General features: G+C 36.8%; 2 protein-coding genes across 6 annotated transcripts in view; one reads left to right on the forward strand and one right to left on the reverse strand.

Moving 5' to 3' along the window:
* LOC134530464 (serine/threonine-protein phosphatase CPPED1-like) overlaps nt 1-7,549 on the reverse strand; it is a 22,367-nt gene extending 14,818 nt beyond the window's left edge. Inside the window, exons 1-3 of one of the 3 annotated variants that reach the window (XM_063365294.1) lie at nt 7,406-7,549; nt 2,726-2,802; nt 2,288-2,497 (exon numbers count right to left, since the gene is read on the reverse strand). In XM_063365294.1, coding sequence (XP_063221364.1) covers nt 2,288-2,497; nt 2,726-2,786 — 271 coding nt within the window. In that variant the 5' untranslated portion in view covers nt 2,787-2,802; nt 7,406-7,549. Of the gene's footprint in view, nt 1-2,287; nt 2,498-2,725; nt 2,803-4,927; nt 5,018-7,341 lie in introns of those variants that run through there. The other 2 variants (XM_063365295.1, XM_063365293.1) reach the window with 2 other exon arrangements.
* Nucleotides 5,048-17,758, forward strand: LOC134530463 (methyltransferase-like protein 17, mitochondrial). Of its 3 annotated transcripts, none has more exons than XM_063365292.1 (10): nt 5,048-5,169; nt 9,004-9,163; nt 10,388-10,519; nt 11,294-11,567; nt 11,883-12,048; nt 12,197-12,340; nt 12,436-12,519; nt 13,116-13,254; nt 14,978-15,116; nt 17,534-17,758. In XM_063365292.1, the coding sequence occupies exons 3-10, from the start codon at nt 10,504-10,506 to the stop codon at nt 17,658-17,660; spliced, it is 1,089 nt and encodes a 362-aa protein (XP_063221362.1). In that variant the 5' UTR covers nt 5,048-5,169; nt 9,004-9,163; nt 10,388-10,503; the 3' UTR covers nt 17,661-17,758. The 3 variants fall into 3 exon arrangements, with proteins under 3 accessions (XP_063221362.1, XP_063221361.1, XP_063221360.1); XM_063365291.1 differs by lacking the exon at nt 5,048-5,169 and adding an exon at nt 7,846-7,924; XM_063365290.1 differs by lacking the exon at nt 5,048-5,169 and adding an exon at nt 7,908-8,120.
* Nucleotides 17,759-18,592: the final 834 nt, after the last annotated feature.

Here is an 18,592-nt window from a genome sequence, read left to right on the forward strand (position 1 = left end):
GACCTATCAACAGGCTAAGGCTGCTTTTCTAAAAGCTATTGACAGCTTGCAAAACAGCATACTGCTTATAATAAGTGAATAATATAAATACAAAATAACAAAACAACATGGATGACTTGTGGCATCTTTGAACAATATTTGCACTCCCTGGATGCCAAAATGGGAGTAAAAAAACAGAGTGATTTTGTTTATGGATCTGCCCATCCAAAGAATGTAGCAAACTTGTGGATGTGAAAATACAGTTTCTTCCGGCTAATTCCACACCGGTGCTGCAACCCATTGATCAGGGTGTGCTCAAAGTACTAAAAATAAAAAAAAGTATTACCGCAAGAGAATGGTGTGCAGATTAATCACAAAAATGAATCACGCAACACCCAACTCTCCACCATACATAGTGTTTTTTTGAGATGCACTGCACATTTCCTTGCAGCTTCTTGTGATTCGTTAGACCCAACAATCATTGCCAACTGTTTTAAGAAGGCAGGCTTTCAAGTGACATTGTAGCCCCAACTGATGAGGGTGGTGATGGTGATAAGGGTGATGTTGGCGATGAGCGTGCATGAAATAATGCATGGAAAAGTTTGTAAGGCAAACTAAAAATCACGTATAGTTTTGACGAATATGGTGAAGCTGGCAGTGACGTCCTGCCTCGTGAGCCTCAGAGTGCTGAAGCGATAGCAAGCAGCAGCAACAAGGATGTGGTTGCAGTAGAAGATGACGAAGAAGATAAAGAGGAGGAAAGTGAAGCAAGAGCACCACCAAAACCAACTTGTTCTGACACCTTAGTGCAGCTGAAAGGACTGTGGGACTTCATTCAAGGAACTGCAAATGTGCCAGACAATATTTGGCAAGTGTCAGGCACATTTAAAATTTCATAACACAGCAAACCGAGAAGAACTCAGAGCAGACAACACCAGATCGCTTTTTTTGAAAAATTGAATTTAGAATATGTATGTACTATTGTACTTTTTTTGTGCAGACATTTATTATTCAACATACATATTATTATGCATATTATGCAAATTAGAGTTAGTTTCTTTCAATAAGAAATTTAATCTTTGGTTTGTTATGTAGTCTTAGGCCCTATTTTTCATAAGAAATTGTTTCCATTTGTAAATTTGTTCAATTATATTATTAGTAAACTATGAAAGAGAGGAAATAATAATTTTCCCTTCTAAGAAGTTTTTTTAGACAGTCCCTTCTCCCTTGAAAAAGTCTTAACAGAGTTTCACTGTATATAATTTTATTTTGGTATTCAATTCATGCAATGTAGGTACAAACTACAGCAAAGTTAAACTGTAAATTAGTTTATCTCTTGTTTTTAAAATCATGAGGTTTTTAATTTTTATAACATATTATATATTGTGAAAACATTTTTCAATTCAACTTTGGTAGAAAATATTTTTGTTTATGGTACACATTGTTACATCACATATGTGTGTGTAATTTATTTTTGCCTAAAAGATAACAGTATATAATGTTATTAATTTTTTTAATATTTGTTTTAAATTACTAAATTCTAATTCTATATTTTAGGGACAGGGTGGACTGGTTGAGTGTGAACCATAAGTTTTCTTCTAGAATGTTGGTAAGTACAAAAAATTGTGGTCTACAGCTCAATTAAACGTGTAAATAGTAATGGTGGTAAATTAGCGTATTCACTGGTACGCAAATACGAATAGTATATGAATTTAAATATTTGTACATATTTGTGAATAGGAATATGCGAATATGAATATTTTATTCATGTAGGTATTCATGTTCTCTAATATGTGAATATGAATATTTACATGAAAATACAAATACAACTGTATTCATATTCACACCTGCAAATACAAATATATTTGTATTCATATTTGTAGAAATTTTTTTTTTTGCGAATACATTCAATATTTATACTACGAATACAAATATGCCCATCACTGGCCCACAATAATTGTGACTGTAGCTTATTTTTATCTTCTCGCTTGACATTTTTGAGCTAACTAATAACACTATTAGTAATCAAATTTCCTACCCACTCTCAATTAAATTATCATATATTTGTTGTTTCCTTGACGAAAATTGAACTGTTTAGTTTATTTCATGTTTGCCTATTTTGTTACTTATATCCATTTAAAAATCTTTTCAGTCTCATAAAATTGCAACAATACAGTGTTGCTTGTATGGGTTTAATGACGATTAAACGCAAGTTTCAAACATTAGCCGAGGGAAGGGAGGGGTCTCGCTGCAAAGTGGACACCACAGCACACAGCAAGGAACGTGGAGGGAACACACGTCCTGTTACCTGGGAACGCGTCACACAGGTCGCCACACATCACCATGAAGCGGGGCCGCGGTCTCATCCTGTTGACCTTCTCGACGGCCAGCTCCGCCAACGCGGTCTCCTTGGCCCAGCCCGGCTGCGGGTTGTTCTCCAGGTAGCGCTGGATCAGGCCAAACTGGATGTCGGCCGTCTGGACGAAGTAGAAGTTGCCGTTCCAGTCCTTCTCCGTGCCTACAGCCAAGCAACCATGTCGTGCTTTTAGAATTCACTGGATACCAGGATATTTAAAATATAAAAATCTAAATATTTAACAATTGATAATCATTTTCATTAAAAAAAAAAACTAATCAATACCAACTAAATTAGTTCTCAGTTCCCAGTGTAGACAAATAAAACGACAACGAAGTACACAGTACCATGTACATGTATTTCAAAATTGGTAATTAAAAAATTACATACTTTCATCAAAACATGAAAACTTCTGATTCTCAGTGTAGGTTTTCCACGGAATTTCTGTCATGTCAGCAATAAACTATCTGGAAAAAAAAAAAAACATAAAGTATCAAACAGGGAAATATTTTTTCAAATAAACCTCTTCTTTTACAAACTATTTAACTAAAATTCACTTCACTTCTTCAACAATCCAAGAGCTATATTCTATGATACAGAACCATCTTCATATTTATGACTGATTTTTTTACAGATAACACACGTTTGAAGCTCCTAATTGTTGAACTAAAACCTCTTACATGACTTCCAAGACTTACAATAAGAGCAAGTCTGAACGTATGTACAGCAAAGCAGTGTACAGAGAATTAAAGAGTGTTGTCATCCACTTTGTTCGTTCAGAGATTACGTAACAATGAATGTAAATAAATATGTCTACTGATTAATTTTCTAATGAACTCACAAAGAACTCTGTGCGTTTTCAGTATTAGTAATGCATGCATGGTGTTAACGTGTTTCTGCAACACAAGTAAAAATAAAGTGATATGTGCTATGTATTTGTGGCCGTTATATTTGATGCCATTCCTTTGCACTTGGTATGAGCAGTGGTGCAGTCATTATGGCAGCCTTGCTCCTGGGTCTAACCAGTTCCGGACAGGCCCCCATACTCCATGTGTAAGCTAGAGTCCTTGGTTACCATCGAGTTAGCTACATAGATTGCATATATTACCCAAACTATCATTACATATATTCTTGAAACTACAGGTATTAAAATTATATCACTTTAATAGTCATAAAATACCTTTACTTTGCACATTAAATAATAATGATATATTAAATACTCATAAAGATTTTGATGAATACTGCAGCTTTTTTTCCATTAATAGGTAATAAGATAAGTGTTCCCTCAATCATAAATATATCAACTTGTACATGTTACCATGTCACTTGAAACCTTTGTTTCGCTTTTGACAATCTTAAGTTGTCCAGTAAATAGCATGTTTGGTAATTATGTCCTTGTGTTTGCCTGTGTTCATGTTTGTAACATTACCATGGTGTATTCTTGAATCGTGCCTGCCATTAAAGGCTAACGGTAGGCATGTCACAACACCAAAGAAAGAAATAAATAAATAAATGGAAATATGATTGCTGATCTGACATAACTAGCAAGTTTTGCATTGATTAATTACTACTTTGCATTGTGACATTTTGTTCTTTTAATGGAAAAAAAAAATTATAAAAAAAGTTTGAAGAGTCAAAAAATTTTTTTTTGGAGTGAAGTTTTTTGCTGAAGGGGCTACAATTTTTGAGCATTACAAAAATTCTGATCACATTAGCAAAATAGTTAGGTACATGGAGGGGGAACCGGTAGAGGAGTGTGCGTCAGCGGCGACGCCACTCCAACGCATGCGCTAGCGGTCAAATGGGAAGACAGCAAGTGGGGGGGATAGGTATGTAACGCAGCATGCTATATGCTAGTTGTAACGGCCGGAAGAGGAGACAGCAGGAGAGAGGTAGAAATGACACAGCAGTGATGCTATGGAATTCTCATAAAGCTGCTTGTATTTGTATAGGCCTCAGTTTTCACAACGGATAACGATTGACGCTACAATATATTTTATTTTATTTAAAGTATCTAAAATTTATTGATTTGTGTAACTAACTTTATATCATTCATTTTTATCAGAATAGTGTGGTTGTAATGTTAAAAAGACATATAGACTTCAGAGGTTAGCTTTATAAGTGTAATTTATTTTTTTATGTGAACATTGTGATTTGAAATGTCAAAAGGACTAATAGACTTGTGACATAGACTTTATAAGTGTAATTTATGTTCGATTATAGTGTTTTTTAGTTGTTTCATTTTATTCAGCTGGAGATGGTGATTTAACATTATGCCTAAAAGTAATAAAAAGTTATAAGCATATAAGAGGTATTATCGAAGCAACGTGGGAACAAAACCACCAAAAGAGGCGCCCAAAAGTGCCATTGAACGGATGCAAGAGTACAGAGTGCGGAAAAAGGCATTTTTTTTTGCTTATTTACACATTTCCTTCTTGAGATGTATTCAGATAACTCTAATAAAAAGTTTAAAAAAACCATAAATAAATACTAAATTTGTACTACGTTACCACTCCTATATGAAGTAAATTCTACTAAATAATGAATTAAAACATTACCAAATACTTTTAAACAATGTAAACATGTACCCACCGTAAACTTTACAAAGTTCACAAAAAAGATGCTTGTTATCAGGTGATCCAGCTGTACGGGCGAGCACAAGTGAAAAGTGACACAACTGCTTTTCCAAAGTGCTGAACTGAGGCGACGAGATATCTTATCTCATGTTGCAAGGAAGAGAGCAAACTAACCACCATATGAGGAAAGCCACAGACGGCTGATAAGCTGTAGAGCATTATTCATGCCAGAAACATTTTCAAAGTCACATCTACCAGGTAGTGTTCCACTTATGATGAAATGTCACTGTAAAAAACATGAATATGATCTTAATTAAAGACAGTTGATAGTACATGTATATAGCTTAACCTCATAGGTATTTATCAATAATTAAACAATACTTTATTATCAATTAGTTACATTTTCAAGGACACACACAAAATATTTGATGATTAAATTCACTATTAAGTTATTATCTTTTACTTTACAAAAAAAATTTCCAGCTGATAAAATATGAAGTAAGCAAATTGTTTCAGATAATGCTTGCTCTATGATTCATGTTCAGCCAGTTGTGCTTATTTTACGATGTGTGAGCAGTAATGATTCACTACTTTAAAAACTAACTAATCCTACCCATAACGGGAGATGAAGTGATTTTTGAGCGGTCACACTACTTCCCTCTTGTCCGGGTGATCTGTGCCAGTGGGAAACATAGCATACAATGCAATGAGCAAATGGGTTTACTCAGGGTAATCCTGTTTTCCCCACTAGTTCGCTCCAATCTCTCTTATCCATCTCTGATCACACCGATGTTGATGAGACGTTAAGGCCCCACCTACCCGGGCACACACACAGTGTGCAGAGCTTCAGAAGAAACAATGCGATTTGAAAACAGCTCAAGATATCAGAGTGGTGTCTGCTTACGAAAAGCAGTTAAGAATACGCTATGGGTGGAGTAGTTGTCTCTGCATCTCGTATTTAAACGGTATTTTTAGAAGAAAGAAAATGGCTAAAAAGCATGTTTCCACAATAATTTTTAGGCTTGAAACACCCGGTACAGATTCTCTAAAGCACTCAAGGGACTTGTATTACGCCTTTATCTTAATTTCTCCGCCATCTAATATATCGCTCAAATTTCATAAGTGTCCTAAGCACGAGAATTCTGCACACCAGTTCAAGCCTTGCGCTTAGATGTGATACCGCAATAGAAGCACCAGCACACGTCGCACTTATCATTCTGCCACACTAGCACAAACACATACACCCCTAACTAAGCAGGCTGCTTTAGCACCTAATTCATTCATTCATTCATCTTACTTTTAGCTCTTTATTGTTTCTGCATAAAAGTGTTTTCACTTCTGTATTAATATGTTAAAATTTGGTTAGTAATCAAAGTAATTTTGAGAAATAATTGTTGTTAATTTTATTCTAAATTTGGATATTTCATACAATGAAAACTTAATAATTTATGAATATATGCTTACAAGCCGGCACAGTAATAAACATATATGTAACTAAGCACCCTCACTCTCTACTGATCTTCATTCTGCTCTGCACCTTGCACTTCCCATTGCTTCCCTGTCTCAAACTGATTCCAGAAAAAGTGTGGTCTTTGAGTTTCGTATATTAATTAAATTTTATGATTAAATTAATAGTGGACTGAATGCAGGGATTATTTTTTTTTAAGAGTGGGGTAGGAGAGGAAGTAGGGGGAGGGAGGGATGGAAAGAGAAAGGATGCCAATTTGGGTTTAAGTACAAGTATGAGAAAAAAATGGTCTATTTGAAAACGCGATACCTGCCACTGAGGAAGCTTAATACGGGGGGGGGAAAGATAGGCGAGTGGGTGATGTCATTGGAGTAGCCGAATGACCTACTCGGTTTTGTCTTGTTCATGATACCTGTAAATAAATTAAAAATAATTTTGAAATATCAATATACCTACTATTTTGGTGGGTATCACAACATGAACTACAGTCCCAGCGGTATATGTAATATATTTAACAGGTATTTAAAACAATAATCATGTGTAATACGTAGAAAAATTTTATTTGTATCGTAGAGGGCAGTCTCATGTGGTGAACTCTATTTGGCGATACTCATGTTTAAATAGTTAAATATGTGAAAAATGTAGCAAATGTTTTTTTCTGATATTGTGTAATAGAATTACAGTCCCACTCGGTGTACTATATTTGGCAATACCGGTATTTATATCATTAAATATGTGGACAATGTACAGAAATTATTTTCTTGGAATCGTGAAGTACAGTACAGTCCCACCCAGTGTAATTGGTACATGTTTTGTATAGTGTATCCACATCTGTCCCTTGATCCTAATGGCATGTTCCTGAATACATTAATCCTGTGGTACATGATACTTATTTTTTTTTTTAAATTTAGTACATTGAAAGATCCTGAATCCAACAAAATTAAGATGTAACAATTAATAACCTTTTTGAAATTTAAATGTACGTTGTACAAAATATGTGAATACATTTTGTTTAACATAGCCTACCGTAACTATATATAATTAACTATGCGAACTTCCAACCGCTTTATAAAATGGCAAAGTTTAACAATAACAAAAAAAAATTATCAAAAGGGCGCACGTATGCTCGTTGCGCACTTGCCAGTTTCGTGTAAACATTACCATCATTACCATGGAGTTCAAGTATACAGATGGAAATTATTTGAAATCAGTAATTAATTTTTCAACATAATTAACGTCTATTAAATTATTAATTTTAAAATTCCAATATTTTTATAGTTTCCCAGGGCTATTGTGAACGCAAATATAAGTTTGGTTTTGCAGATAACTTTTGCAGTTCTACATTTCTAAAAAAAAAATCTCTTAATTCTTTATTAATTACACTGAAATAATCAACAGACAATTATATACATTTTGAAATATTTTATTTAATTTTTTTCTGTTTTAAATACTTAAACGCAATTGGATTTATTTTACACGCACGTTGAATCCAACATGGACTCTTTAACTTATATATTGACGCCAAAGTAATGGAACATATTTATGGTACGTGCTTGTTTATTTCAAAATATACACATATGATAACCTTTATCTATGGAGCCAAGATTCAAATGTAAACAATCCCATGATTTTGAACTAACCTTACAAATAATTATAATTGTGAAGATAAAGGATGCCTGTTGTTTTAGAATCAAACAGAATACTTTTAGTAACTTTTCTCCATCTAAGGACGTTTAGAAAGGTAATTACAGTTTTATAAACATTTAATCTAATTCGAATGTTGCTCTTGAGCACCAGCCTGAAAAGAATCACATTGTTTGCTAAGGCATACAATTTCAGAAGAGGTGAGACGTGCTTCTACCCAAGAAGATAGTATAGTTTTCTAGAACCTTAAAGGATCTCCTGTATTTTCTTGAACCCACCCACGGGACTGCTATCACGTACTATTGCTGGGACGAGTGCTCAGGGGGGGAAGCAGCAGCATACGTGACAAGGCCTATAAAACTATGGTCTGCCCCATGCTGGAGTATGCCGCAGCAGTGTGGGACCCATACACGGCAGTACTTGAGAGGGAGCTGGAGGGGGTGCAGAGGAGAGCAGCTAGATTGGTGAAGGGCAAGTGGAGGAGAACGGACAGAGAAGGGAAGGGGGAGTGCAGTACCACAGAGATGATATAAGGAATGAGATGGGAGAGCTTAAAGGACAGAAGACAGAAGGAGAGATTGGTCAAGATGTACCAGGTGCTGAGTGGAGTGGGAGGATGGGGAGAGCTGGGGGGAAAAGTCAAAATGGGAATGCCTAGAAGTAGGAAGGAAAATACTAGGAAGGTTTTCAAAGAGAGGAGGAGAACAGAAAGGGGAAAAAATGCGATGGTCGTGAGGACAGTAGGGGAATGGAATAGGCTGGAGGAGGAGTGTGTGGCGGCTGGGAGTGTGGACCAGTTCAGAAGGAGAGTTGAGGGGAAAGTAGGGAGAATGCTTGCCACCGGGCACTTTATACCCAATCGCAGCTATATATTAAATAAATAAATAAATTGCCATTCCATGAAAATGACACTTGTATATATAACATTTTTGCACTGGTTTAAGTGTAAGCTACTATTTATAATTTTTCTTTTTCCTCAGTTTTGTACCAAGCCCAAGCTTTCAGCAATCCTAGAGAAACAAGTGCAAGAGTCCATTGAGAACAAAGACTTCACGGCAAAGCGCCATCCAGGAATATTGAAGCACGGTGTGGTTCATGTGCCGCAGTACGTGCAGAAGGCTATCCAAGTGGTGCTGCGAGGTAATGCATTTGTAACTATCTGAAACATGAGCTATTTATAGAGCAGAGATGACTAACCTTTAATAGCAAGGGATGATTACAATTATTTAGCTAGCAACAGGCTAGTTTGTATTTTTTTGGTCTTATCAGTACAAAATAATGATCTACGGCATGCTGTTTCTCAAATGCTACATACGAAGGCCTACAATAACGGATCATCATATCAGTAAAATTACAGATGTCATTTATGGCAATAAAAATTAAGTATTTTTTTATTTTATTTGTTTTAGCAGTTGAGTAGTGATTTCCCAAGAGTGTAATGAGCCACTGCCCAAGCCTTGGTGAGCTTAAAGTGGTCCATGGGCAATGGGTTGGCAGCTACTGCTATAGAGTCTCTATTAGTAGATTTATAAGGACAAGATTTTATGGTGAACTGCAATAAAACATAAATAACACAGAAATCAATGTCAATACACCATATGATAACGAAAAACAAGTTAATACTCTTATGTTCCACTGAAATACTAGTTAAATCATGAAATCAAACCAAATTTAAATATTTAACTCAAAACACTTAAAAAAAAAAGGTATTATTTAACATCCAAAGATTCAATGAATGACACAGATTCAGTATATATATATTCATAATATACATATATGCAAACTATGTTGATGTGTACTTGAAATGCACAAAAACTTATATTTTTATTTTATTTTTAGTTTGAGTAATTATGGATTATACACCCAAATGAACAATATTTTATCTTGAAAATGCAGCTTGTATCAACTTGAAAAAAAGTAATGAGTGTCTGATCTAATTTGATATTTTTTTAATGTTAATATTACACTATCTTCATAAATAAAGAGCATTTGTGAAAATAAATTAAAGCCAACACCGAAATCTTCCATTTTAAAAACAAAATTGTGTTACAAATAAAACCATAAAATCTTGTGTCTGTAGATTCGTGATGAGTGGGTCACTACCTAAGAGGTTTGTAGCCCATTGTAATCTTGGAGAATCCTTTGCTTCAAGCATCTGTGCTTGACCATGCTTATTTTGACACAAGGCACTAACTTCAACATTAATGTGCATGCACTCTCTTTGACCCTGTGGCCACAGGACGTAGCTCATGAAGGTGGGAGGGAGGATGGGATTATGCGTCAGTACCTTTATTTGCGTTGTTTATTTTGAACTCTGGGACTGTGCAAAACACTGGAACTCTCTGTGTCGATGGTTGCCTGCAGACAAGCCTGTGAAGGCTATCCTGGAAGAAGGGAAGTCGCTGGCGAGGTACTTGCACGGCAGACACCCACCCCCGGAGGAGCATGAGGTCAAAGCCAAAAAAGCACAACTTGAAGAAATGGTGGAGCTGGAAAGTGAGTGAATTATTGTTTTAATAGAATTATTTTTACTTAGTAATCTCTTATTTAGAAACAACTATGGTTGTTTGATCATATCAGTTGCCTCCCACCAATCAATCCATGTTCTATCCCAGTGGAAAACTTGGCTAACGTTGCAGAGCCCATGGATTTTCTCAGGGTACTTCCATTTCCTGCGCCCATCCCTCCGTTATTTCACTATTATCATCGCATTGTGTCTAATGAACTCGATGTCTGTGAGACGTAAAGTGGCCCATCAAGTCAGAGTTATTTGTGTTTTTGAGATGGGATGATAAGTCAGACCCTGGCTGATGTTTCTAGCGCGGTATCACCTCTTTAAGTGCAAGGCTGTGGACTAAAGCACATTCTTATCGTCGTGCATAGGGCAGTTATGAGATTTGAGCGGTAACCGTAACATTATATGGCGGAGAAATGAAGATAAAGGTGTAATGCAAGTCCCTTGAGTGATTGCAAGAATCTGTATTGCATGTATAACATCAAAATTATTCTGAAAAGGCATTTTAGCCATTTTCACGCTTCTAAAAATGCAGTTTAAATATATAATATGGAAACAGAACTACTCATCTGCTCTTAGCATATTTTTAAATGCTTTTCGTAGACACCACTTAAATATCTTGATTAGTTTTTCAATCACGTGGTTTTCCCGGGGCTCTGCACACCACCGATTCTTTGAAGTGATAGGTAGAGTGGTGTGTGTACTGTGGCAAGTACTGTGAGTGTACAGTGGAGACTCGTGTCGGCCTGCTGCAGTGGGCGTGGACCTTTCTTCTCTCGGAGTCGAGGAGCGGGAGGTGGTGCAGAAGAGGAAGCAACACCTGGTGATGAAGAAGCTGCGGCAGCACATTCACCGCTGGCGGCCGGTCCCGTACGACACCCGGCACAAGGTTCTGGTGTACCTTCTGTGCCGGGCGGCCGCCGACCACGCAGCTGTCTCCAAGGTCCTCGCCGAGGTCAAGCACAGGCAGCCTCTCTTTTCTCCGGCAACGGTGTTCGACTTCGGGTCCGGCGTTGGCACCACTACTTGGTGAGGCGACTTGTTTGTTTGTTCTGGCTCTCGAACCACAAAGTAATTCTGTCTGTAAGAAGATGTATTATTTATACAAAGTTTAGCTTTGACAGTATGCCAGACATAATTGTTGAGAAGTTATCCCAAAATTAAACACTGACTTTGTCATAGTTAGCTATGCTCTTGTAACTAATGAAATGACGTGGACATTGAACACAGGTGTTTACATACAAATAACAATTATTTTACACAGTAGTTGGACTTAAGCTGCAAACATATCATTAAAAATTTACTTTAAACCATTAAATTATTTATTGTTTGTTATGTGAGCAGGGCAGTCAGAGAACTGTGGCAGGATGCCCCCAAGGAGTACTTCTGCGTGGACTCAAGTGTGGAGATGAATGACCTTGCCAGCCTGCTACTCAGAGATGGGCAAGAAACCAAAGAAATGCCTTTTAAAGGAGTCTTTTATCGGCAGTTTCTACCAGCTTCCTCAGTGGTAAATCAGCAAAAAATTTCCTATTAAACAACAATTTTTTTTTGCTTCTTTTTAATGTTTCAGAGGGACATTTGTTTGCCCTTATTCTCATCTCTTTGCTGAACTCATGAACCATAGTAATATAATTTTTTTTTCCCATGTGTCCCAGAGACAGTACGACTTGGTGGTCAGTGCTTTCTCGCTGCTCGAACTGCCGTCCTCTCAATCTCGCCTACAGACTATCCTCAGTCTTTGGAAGAAGACACAGAAGTTTTTGGTTTTGGTGGAACAAGGGACTAATGCTGGCTTCAAGGTACAGGCCTCTTGCCTTTATGTTGACCTAATGATGACTTGGCAAAAGCAATCTATTTTCATGGTATATGTTTTGATTTGATTTTTTTTTTTAAGGTTATAAATGAAGCAAGAGATTTTTTAATAAGCACTAGCAATAGAGAAAACACATCTACTGGACCTGCTCATGTATTTTCACCGGTGAGTTTTTTAGTATTTTTTTTTTTTTTAGTGTATGCATGGGCGTGCACGTGTGTCCCGACGCACGCACGTATATAGATAGTAGTAGTTTTGTCATGTTTTCTAGACAGCAAATAGAAATGATGGAGTGGTAGAAGTCATTAGCTGAATATTTCTTTGCAGTAAGCTGTAAGGATGAGATGTTTCTCACATGACTATGGTGATGAAATTGCTGTTCTTGGATGATCATTGCACTTACCTGGCTCTTATGGATTACTGATAGTTTCTTTGCGGGTAAAACTTTTCTGAAGTCCAGCTAATGTTATGTTTTTGGGCTAACCATTGTGTACTCTTCTCAGATGTGAAGACTTATGCGTGACCTTGTTGCAGAAGTCAGATATCAAATTTAATTACTTTCAGGGGACATTATGGCATGATTGGACTGCACTCTAACTCAACACTACCATTTTGAATGACATTGTTTGCTCATGAATATTGTGAAGGTGTGTTGAAACAATGTTCCACTGTATTTAAATGACAAATTAACTTACCGAGATTGCTATTGGGTTTCAAAAGCCTGATTTTATATGTGTATAAAATACAGTGTTTTGTTTCAGTGTCCTCATGACCTGGAATGCCCTCGGTTCTTGGACTCGAGAATACCATGCAACTTCGAGGTTTCTTACGAGACACTTCCCTTCGGCCAGAGACCAAAAATTCTCCAAGAGAGATACAGCTATGTGGTGATGAGTAAAGGTAAGTTTTCTGTAATAGCCTTATTTGATCCTGAAGTATGGGGGATCATTACATGGTAGCAGTTTGTCATGCAAATTGTTTGGCTTTACGTAGACTTCTGATAAACTTTTGATTAAAAGTTAATTTAAAATTTTATTTTGTATTTACTAATTAGTATTATTTTTGTTAAATTACTAAATGTAGTAATGTATTTACAATATGTGAACTATGATAAACTACCATCCTGCATATATGCATATATATAATGTGCTTGTATATTAATTTTTACTAAGAATTTTGGTCAAATGCAGGCGGAGTCGATAGAGGCAATATGTACATCATTCCTGATTACAAGCATTATTATTATAATTTCCACAATACAAAATGCAAAATATTGTTTACAACATGAAATAATAGTCTCTTGATATTAGCGACTGGATCTGTTGACACATTCTCGTTGTCGCCTCTCCTCAAGGGGCTGTCAATAGCTGATACATAAAATTATCTTCTCAGCAATCATAAAAATTTGCCTTGAAAAAAACACAAATAATTAATCAATCCTGCTTGCTTTTCAGATAAGGAAGTTACAAATTGACTCGGAAGATGCATGCAAATAGTGGCTTTAACATGAAAGTCTGACAATGTAAACATTTACTGATAAACATCTTGTCTCGGATTACAAGCACTCAAACCTCAAACTCCTAGATAGTGTACTATCCTTTGTGGTCGTTTAACATTATTTTAACAGATGAGACTCTTCAATAAAACACTTTTTGCCAAATAGTGGAAGTCTATTCTCCACTGGCAATGTGGTGCAAAATAAAATTTTTATTCATTTTGCAATATTTGTGGCTATGTTCACTGACCTTTACTCAGGTGTGACTGTGTCAGTTCATACTTGCTTGACTTTCACTGACTTCTGTTACGGTTGCTGCCAAATTAGTAAGGCAAATATGCCCCATTAGGGGTCGTCCATTAATCACGTGATGTCTTTTTAGCAAATTTTTAACCTCCCCTCCCCCCTAGTGATTTGTGGTGAGGTTTTAGACTACCACCCCCCCCCCCCCCAACCCCCCAACAAATCACGTGTATTTTTTCGGTACAAAATATTTTTAAAAATTTCAGAATATTATCTTTAAATATAGATATACCTAATCTAATTTAATTCTGGAAAATTAAGCACAGCATGTATATTCAGCGCCAAAATCACAGTCTTACTGGCGACTGGCAAGCCGAGCCGGGCGGGGATTTTGTTGCCTGGCTACGGCGAGTCAAGGTCACGCGTCGCTTTTCGGTTTAGTAGAAATCGCGTGAAAAAATAAATACACGTGATATCTCTCTACACCCCTCCTCCCCCTCTTTCGAGCCTCACGTGATTAATGGACGATCCCTTACATCCAGATAGGAATTTTTAAGTTATAATTTGTTTAGGTTTTTTTGTTTTTATTCATACCAGGCATAGTCATACAGGAACCAAGTTCATGTTGAAACATTAATTTTCTACTGGGATCTACCCTATCTGTAGTCCATGACCATGGAAATTTGAATATGTGAAGCATGTTATAAAAATAGTGGGCTGTGCCAGTAGTCCGGATAATCATAAGTTAATATAAAAGTTATGTAAATAAATGTGCAGGGATTTTTTTCATGTTGATTAAAAATCTATTTAGATAATGTATGAAGCATAAATCCTGCACTATGTGCGTGCGTGAGCTAACTCGTACGTTTGCGCGTGTGTGCAAAGGCCAGCGGCCCAGCGAGGACCCGCAGTGGCCACGGCTGGTGAGCCCCACGCTGGTGCGGCACAAACACTCGATATGCAGGATGTGCACCGCCAACGGCGAGCTGCGGGAGATCATCTTCACCGCCTCCAAGCACGGCAGGTGAGCCCCCTGCCTTCCCTCCCTCCCTCCCACCCGCCCTGATCTAGGCTGCTGGTCTGGCGTTGCTCTTGGAATTAGCCACAGTGCAGTGCCGCAGGTATGGAGGAACCCGCCATGTCGAGCAGTTAGCAGATTGTTATTCAAGTGAGCCAGCTATAAGGCATTCCTGATAGTCTGAACCCCCTTTGAGTTATTGCCGAGTGTTTTCTTTCAGTCAAGCAAGCGTTTAGCAGGAAACAATCTGTCCTGATGTATGGACAGATGGAACAGTTTGTAAGAAGACTTTGGTTGAAGTCAATTTCTTGCCGCTTTTGACAGAAATAACTATCAGAAGTATGTACGTTCCAAACTGTTCATATTAGCTGGGAAGCCGTTCAGCCTTGCGTAGAGGAATTGACGTTGTTCCTCCCTCTTTTCGTGTCTCGCCATGATTTTGTATGAAAGGAAAGCCAGAGCTGCCAGCTATGCAACTATTCACCTGCCGCTTTGATGTATGGGCCTCCTTGTTACCAAAGTGTGGTTTGGAACACTGGCCTCTCTCTCTAAACCCCAGCCCCCTCGCTCGCTCATTCTCTCTCCTTCGCCTCACTCTCTACTCCGAAACAGTTGTCTGTTGTTTGCCCGATAAGTTGTGAGCCTTCCTTTCCCTCAGCAGTGAGCTGCCTGTTGGGTTAAATGATGGGTTACAGGAATTCCTTTTTAGTTCCTCTGCTCTCGCTACAAGCAACTGCCCGTCGGGTTGCAGGGGAATAACTAGAGGGGGGCAGACGGGGTTTGTGTCCCGGGTGTCATATTTTGGGGAGCGCTAAACTGAGAGAGTAATTTTTACTATAGATATTTACTGGAATATCATAGTGTTAGAACACAAAAAAAAATGCTGGAGGTAGATGAACTGAATTATTTGTAGTGAAAGATACAAACATCTACAGGTATATTGTCAAATATTTTAAAAACTGGTATTTTTCACATACCATCCAACTTGCAATATTTTAAAAATCAAACCACTGAAAATAAATCTATTTATTTACCATCAAAGTTAAATAAAAAATATTTAGAATAATGTAAATTAATATGTGGTGGCGATATGAGGTGGTATTGGTAAAGGTTTTGATTGGTTGAAAAAAAAAAGGGGGGAGGTGGCACCAAGCTGATTTCTCACCCCGGGTGGAAACTAGTCTAGTAACATCCCTGTCGGGTTGCCCTACATGTTCAAAATACTCCTTCCCCCCTCCTTTGCTCTCCTCTTACATTTTCGTACTTTTTTGCCTGTCGCAACTGATTTATTAGCATTGTTAGCAATCTGCGACGTGGTACTGCCCAAATAGTTAACAGGGGACAGAAGCACCATTCGCCAGCCACAGCATCACTTCGATGCTCACTGCAGACATCTAACGCTGTTGTCCAAAGGGTGCCACTTGACATGATTACCTACTTCCTTTTTGGTCGACCAGGCTGGTTTGTAAGGCGGGAAGATTATTTTATGTTTGTTTTAGGAATTGAGAAATACAGTATTTGTTTTGTGTGGGTGAAAATAATGCTTTGTTTCACCTTCCGTTTTCAGTCAAGTTTATAGGAGGGAAAAGTTTATGTTAAATGAACTATAGAATTTCATTTTGATGGAAAATGAATATTTTATTTGAGAATACTACTTATGTTTCAATCTGTAAAATTTATATTACGTAAACAATCTAAAGTTTTTTAAATTATTTATTTAATGATTTTTAGAAACTTCAAGGTCAAATTTATGTCACCCTTAGCATAAACTTAGAGCATGCAATCATGTTGTATGTATACAGTTTTAAATTAATTGTGTGTAGCCTTTGACATGTATTACTTAATTTTTGAATATTATTCATAAATCAATAAAAATTGGTTTTCCCACAATCCTACTAACCTGAGCTTTTCAGAGTTTTGATAAATCAAAATTTTATGATTTATGAATTATATACAAAAAATTAAGTAATACATGTCAAAGGCTATGCTCAAATGATATATCTTTTTTCAACACAATGACATGCTCTTATTTCATTCTAGGGTCTATAATAAAAAATTACCATTTAAATTTCTAAAAACTATTAAAATAAATACTAATAAATTTATAAACAACTTTATAAACAAAACAATATTTATATTATGAATTTGTTTAAAATAATGAGCAAAACACAAAATTTAGAATAATTCTCCCGTAAGGTGCCAAGTCACAATGTTGCAACGTTTATTAGTGTAAAAAAAATTTCAAAATTGTTTGTATGGTAGAGTATTATAGAGCTCCATATGTTTAAAACATTTCACATTGCTAAAAAAAAATGTTTTTATGGAGTGGATGACTGTTGTTCATCCTTCTACCCTTCCCTTCCTCCTATAATTTGGCTCCTGTGATTTGACTTCCAAAGCAGCACGTCACCTGTGTTTTGTAGGATCCCGTACAGATGTGCTCGCGCCAGTAAGTGGGGAGACTTGCTCCCGGTGCAGATCAAGCCCCCCGAGAACCCTGCACAGTCGGACGAGGAAGAGTTGGCTCGTGAAACTGACCAGCCTTCTTAAACATCACACCTGCTGTGTGGTTTTCACATTATCTTTGTGCCATATTGGTGCGAAATAACATGTACAAAAATCTAGCAATTAAATATAGTGTAATTCTATGAGTTTTTTTCATTCCCACTATTTTTCATTGTCCTTTCCTGTCCTGCAACTTTTGAGTTCTCAAAAAATTATACACATGTAGTTTTAAATTACAGTGAGGTTGTGATTTTCAGTTTTTTTATGGTTTTGTTGTCACAAATAATCCATAAGTTTTAAAGGACAGAATAAAAAAAAATGGGTGCATGAAATTCTCATGCATTGGATATGAAACTTATTAATTTGAATGATTATAAAAATTATAACTTTTCTGTAAAAAAAACAGTGAAAAAAATTAATTGGTACAGAATATGCAGGTAAGACTACATTTTTAAGCTTTCTATATTAGTATGCATAAAAATATGCATATGCATGTGTAGTATAGCTATTCATATGTACTAATATATACAAAGAAACATACACAATATTTATATGTTTGAAATTCTCAAGTGTGTGTGTGTGTGTATGTATGTATGTGTATGTATATACATGCATACATACATAAACATACATATACACAACACACATATACACAACACACATATCATACGTACGCATGTGATATCTTATGATTGTGTTACAGAGAAGCGGTACAGTTACAAGCTCCATGCCATGTGACTGTCAGTGAGGGTCTCAGTAAATCTCCACCACTTTTGGAAAATACATTTAGCCACGTGCAGACCTGCCAACTCTCACGATTTTGGTGTGAGGCTCACGACTTTAAGGTCCATCTCACGCCCTCACGCCAAAATAGTGTTTCCTCACGATTTTTCGGGGCCCCGAGATTTAGTTTGTAAAAGTTACAAAACAAGTTTTACGAAAGCTTACAGTAATGAGTTTTCATCAATACTCGAGTC

This window comes from Bacillus rossius, chromosome 3 (assembly GCF_032445375.1).
Source record: "Bacillus rossius redtenbacheri isolate Brsri chromosome 3, Brsri_v3, whole genome shotgun sequence".
In the NCBI taxonomy this organism is placed as follows: Eukaryota; Metazoa; Arthropoda; class Insecta; order Phasmatodea; family Bacillidae; genus Bacillus; species Bacillus rossius.

Coding starts and splice junctions, on each gene's coding strand:
- LOC134530463 (XM_063365290.1), top strand. CDS start 8,052: ATGCCTGTTGTTTTAGAATCAAACAGAATACTTTTAGTAACTTTTCTC. Junction 12,341..12,435: donor GGACTAATGCTGGCTTCAAG/GTACAGGCCTCT, acceptor TTTTTTTTTAAG/GTTATAAATGAAGCAAGAGA. Junction 15,117..17,533: donor ACCGCCTCCAAGCACGGCAG/GTGAGCCCCCTG, acceptor TGTGTTTTGTAG/GATCCCGTACAGATGTGCTC.